At 34.4% G+C, this 5142-nt stretch overlaps 1 protein-coding gene across 1 annotated transcript in view; it reads right to left on the reverse strand.

Moving 5' to 3' along the window:
• Window positions 1-288: 288 nt before the first annotated feature.
• Window positions 289-5142, reverse strand: part of LOC105459038 (DNA-directed RNA polymerase II subunit RPB2) — a 10518-nt gene continuing 5664 nt past the window's right edge. Inside the window, exons 3-7 of the mRNA XM_011704710.1 lie at window positions 4513-4735; window positions 3600-4061; window positions 2448-2790; window positions 1608-1866; window positions 289-826 (exon numbers count right to left, since the gene is read on the reverse strand). Of these exons, the coding sequence (XP_011703012.1) occupies window positions 541-826; window positions 1608-1866; window positions 2448-2790; window positions 3600-4061; window positions 4513-4735 (1573 nt within the window). The 3' untranslated portion in view covers window positions 289-540. The remainder of the gene's footprint in view (window positions 827-1607; window positions 1867-2447; window positions 2791-3599; window positions 4062-4512; window positions 4736-5142) is intronic.

Here is a 5142-nt window from a genome sequence, read left to right on the forward strand (position 1 = left end):
TGTCTCAAATTTGATCAGAAGACAAGTTACATTTCTGCCTTTTGGCAGTAAATTGGGAAAACTAGTTTAATTATTATAGTTTATTATAGTTTTATATATATAGGTATATATATATATATATATATATATATATATATATATATAGTTATTATAGTTTTATTATTTTGTATACAAGTCTGTTTTCCAAAAAAATATATTAGTCTTTAGAGTCAACTTCCTATTAACTCAAAAATGCTAATTTTTTACTTGTGTCACTTTTTATGACAGGTTAACTTTTGCCGAAATTAATAATTGGCAGAGTGAATCAATTTTATTATCACAAACATTAAATCTGAAGGTTAATCTATGTATAAAGTTCACTACCATTTCAGTAATAATAAATACCTGTTGATATCATGTTATGAAACTTAAAAGTTGTTTTTCAATCTGTCTTTCATGTTTCATTGTACGACAATATTGTATGCAAACTGTATATATACAATAAGTCGGTGATATTTTTACATAATAAAAATAAATTATTTACAGAGGACTGGAGCTCCTTCAGTGTATCATAAGTCTAGGTGCGATATTCATTGCCATTAGCTCTTGGAAAAGTAACTTCGCCGCGTACGGCAATCTAACTTGCGAGATTTGCGTCTTGTTCTTGCATCCTTTGCACTCGAAAGTGTTGTTGCGCAAATTTGCGATAGCAATTAAGCCGCAGAAGTTGCATATGTGAATTCTATATGGATCCGACACTTCGAACAGACGTTCTCGTAGAAATTGCGCTGCGCCGTGAGAGATTTGACAATCCCGCTCCATCTCTCCGAAACGAAGTCCACCGTCCCTAAACAAATAAGTATATACATTCACATTTGGATCAGTGTGACGGATTATACTGTATTAAGGCCATCTCACTGAGGCCTCAAAATGATACCCTAGTTTGGGATTTTTTGTGGGTAAATAGATAACTTTATTTAAAAGCTATTTAGGGAACATCGTTGTACATATATAAGAAACTAAAAAATATATATTTTTTTATTTTTTTATAAAATGGCGGCGCACTAGTTTACTTGGGAAATCTCTTTTTTCTGTTTTTTTCAAATCGGTGTACAGGATTCCAGGGCACACGATTTGATCGTGAACAAAACACAAAGAATTTTCATTATTTACATATTAAAGACTATAGAAGTACGCAGGGTTTTTTAACATATTGATTTTTTCTCAAAATGGCAGCTATTTTACGAAAGACTCGTATTAACAAAAATACGAACTTTTCGTAAAAATAGCTGCCATTTCGAGAAAAATCAATATTTTGAAAAACCTCTACGTACTTCTATAGTCTTTAATATGTAGATAATGAAAACCGTGTGCCTGGAATCCTGTACACCGATTAGAAAAAAAACAGAAAAAAAGGGATTCCGCAAGTGTAAACCAGTGCGCTACCATTTTAGACATAAGAGAAATAAAAAAATATTTGATTTCTTATATACAATAATATCCTCAGAACAGATTTTAAATAAAGTTTATCCATTTATCCACAAAAAAATCTCAAACCTAAGGTATCATTTTAAAACCTCAGAGGTGGGCCCCTTCAAATAACAAGAGAATAACGGCACACAATTTACCTCGCTCGACCCTCCATAGGCTGTCTAACTAAAATCTGCACAGGTCCTCTCGCTCTACTGTGGATCTTATCGTCTACCATATGCTTCAAACGTTGATAATACGTCGGGCCCAAAAAGACTTGCGCGTTGATTTTACGGCCCGTATGTCCGTTGTACATCACCTCGTTTCCACGCAACTGATAACCGTATTCTTGCAAGAGCGTGGAAATCTTTTGCACATTCACGGCATCGTTAAACGGCGTAGCGTCACCGATCTCACCTGAGAACGCGTCAAAAATTCGTATAAGCATGTTTATCTTGGAGTTGTGTACAATCGAAGAGACGTAATTTTCGTCTAAAATGAAAAAACTAAATTTTTTTCTTAATTTTTATAAAATTATCTTCTATACAATCTAACAATATTACAAAAGTTAAATTAAACAATTTTTTTGTAAAAGAAGGTTCAAATTTTTTCATGAAAATTTTAACTTTTTTTTTTTAAGTGTCATAACTTACCCAATAATTGAAAATTTTAATGTTTTCTTAGTTTATATAGAAGATAATTTTATAAAAATTAACAAAAAATTTAGTTTTTTGTTTTAGACAAAAATTACGCCTCCTAGATGTACACAATCGAACAACTCCAACGGCGCGATATTATCAACAAATTCTATTATTTATTACAAAAACATGTTATTTATTAATAAAAAAAATTGTTTCATTGCCCAAATATACAGTAAAATACTGTTAAACTTTTAAAATTATTCAGTTTAGTTGAAAAAAAAATTCTTAAAAATCACTGTTTATGTAGTCTTATAGAGTTCCTCCTTAAACTCAAGTAAATGCTCGTATTTTTTTTACCTTTATTGGCAGAAACCTTCCCCTGGATGCATTCTATCAAGTGACCGATAGTCATACGAGAGGGGATAGCGTGAGGATTGATAATAATGTCGGGGGTAAGACCCTCGCATGAGAACGGCATGTCCTCCTGCCTGTACTGAATCCCGCATGTACCCTTTTGCCCGTGACGCGACGCAAATTTGTCGCCGATCTGCGGAATGCGTACGCTGCGCACGCGGATCTTGCAGAATTTGTATCCCTCGCTGTTCAGCGTCAACATCACCTGATCGACTATACCGGTCTCGCTGTTTCGCAAGAAAGTCGACGCGTCGCGTTTCGTAAAACGCTTCGTTGTACTATCCAGCTAAAGGAAACAAAAAAAAGAAATAAAATATTGCCATCGTTCTTTTCCTCCATTAGTAAAGTCTATATATTTTATTGTTTGAAGAATAATTAAACTGGGTGCTTATCAAAATCTTGTAAAAAAAATTCTCTGAGAATTGCCGGATTTTCAGATAATTTTCATTTAAAATTTTAGATTAAATTTGAAATAAATGAAATGAAATGTAAATAACGCAAAAGAAATTATATATAATTGTAAATTAATAAAAGATGATTAATTTACAATTATATATAATTTCTTTTGCGTTATTTACATTCCCAATTTATTTCAAATTTTATCTAAAATTTTTAATGAAAATTACCTGGAAAATCCGAGAATTCTCAGGGATTTTTTTTTACAAGATTTTGATAAACACCCAGTGTAATCCTTGTCTTCAAGGATTACACAAGATTTTTTTCTACAATTGGAGCCGCGAAACTTATAGAACAGAGAAGTTCACTATAATATTAGTGAGCTACTCTTTTCTGCTACCATCCTGATTTTTTAAATAAAAACTTGCAAGATACATAAGAATGTATGCACATGAATGTATGCGGTTGCCATACTTACTGTTAACATTGTTAATATTTTGCACTTTATCAAGAAAATTTATCAAGAAAAAATTGATCAAAGAAATAATCTTTTTCAGAAAGAGATAAAATTTCAATTTAAATTTGAAAGTTTCCTAAGCACCAAGAAAATCTGATTTTCAAGAGTAAAAAGGAAATTCCCCGCAAAACTCGCAAGTTCTTCAGGTAGTTAAACACCCTGTCGAAGGACAATTACTTTACCTCATCGTCCGTTTCCGGCAAAGTGATCGTCTTTCCTATGATCACGTCGTCGCCCGACACTCGAATTCCAGGCGCGATAATTCCGTCGTCGTCCAACTTGTCGTATATAGCGTTACGCATTCCCTGGCAAGTCAGGCGCGACGGTTTCTCGAACTGCTCCTCCTGATCGCCGATCTTCTTCGACTCGGCCTCCTTGTAAGAACGATAAAATACCGATCTGAAGAAGCCCCGCTCGACGGCGCTCGCATTCAGGATGACGCTGTCCTCCTGATTGTATCCCGTGTAACACAGGATCGCGACGATGCTGTTAATGCCGGCCGGTAACTCGCGGAACCTGAGGTACTCCATGGATCTTGTCGTGACCAACGGTTTGTGAGGATAGTACAGCACGTGGGCCAAAGTATCCATGCGCACGTGAAAGTTCGTAATGTACACGCCCATAGCTTGTTTACCCATGGCGCTCTGAAAAACAACAGCCAATACGTTACTATATCTCATGAAAAAAAAAAAGTAAACAGATCAAAGAAAAGCGCACGGAGAAAAATAATTTTGCTGTTGTAGCAAAACTGTAACTGCTACTACATATTCGTAATGGCAGCGACGAAATTTAGTTGACATAACTAATTTTCCAAATTATTCGTTATTAGAGCAGAATCTGTACTGGAATAAAACCAAATGAAATGTATCGTTGCATTAATGCAGCAAAAAGCTTTGATGATTGGAACTAAAAGTTGTTTGTTCTTACAACAAAATAATTTGTAGTTTTAGCAAAATCATACCTAGCAAACAGCAATTAGTTACAAATCTCTTTACTGTCCTGTATAAAAACTGACAGAATTTGCTACAACAGCATAAAATCTGTTGTGCTAGCAAATTATTTTTTTTCCGTGTGATTAAAATCTGCGCGTGATACCTGATAGGTGTTCCTAGGACTCTGATTGTGATCGGGGAACGGTATGATAGAAGCGCACACGCCCAAAATCATCGCCGGATGAATCTCGCAGTGCGTATACGTCGTACAATACGCATATTCCTTGTCCTGTCTGAGGTCATCGGGTGACATGGCTATCATTACGGTCTCTTCCTCCAGGGTGTCTATGTATTCCACTACTCCGCTACCCACTAATTCTTGCCATCTGTAACACGGATCATAAATCGATCATCGTGACATTTGTGAGAGACATAAAGACGAATCCAGGGTGAGTACTCAAATTTTGTAAAAGAATTCCTTGAAATTTATTTTAAAACTGTATTAAGAAATTCTATGATATTAACTCGACTTTTGAATAAAATTCCCGGATTTTCCAGGAATTTTATTCAAAATTCGAGTTAATATCAGAGAATTTCTCAATACAATTTTAAAATAAATTAAGCACTAAGAGTTCTAATAACGTGTAGAACTTGGTGCGTGAAACAATTTAATCTTCTCATATGTACAATAGTCACATTTCCGTACAAAATTTTTCGAACGTAACAAAAGATTTTGTATGGAGATGTAACTACATTTGTGAAAATTAAATTGTTTCATGCATCAAGTTCTGCG

Source organism: Wasmannia auropunctata, unplaced genomic scaffold, assembly GCF_000956235.1.
Source record: "Wasmannia auropunctata unplaced genomic scaffold, wasmannia.A_1.0 LD334217.1, whole genome shotgun sequence".
Lineage (NCBI taxonomy): Eukaryota > Metazoa > Arthropoda > Insecta > Hymenoptera > Formicidae > Wasmannia > Wasmannia auropunctata.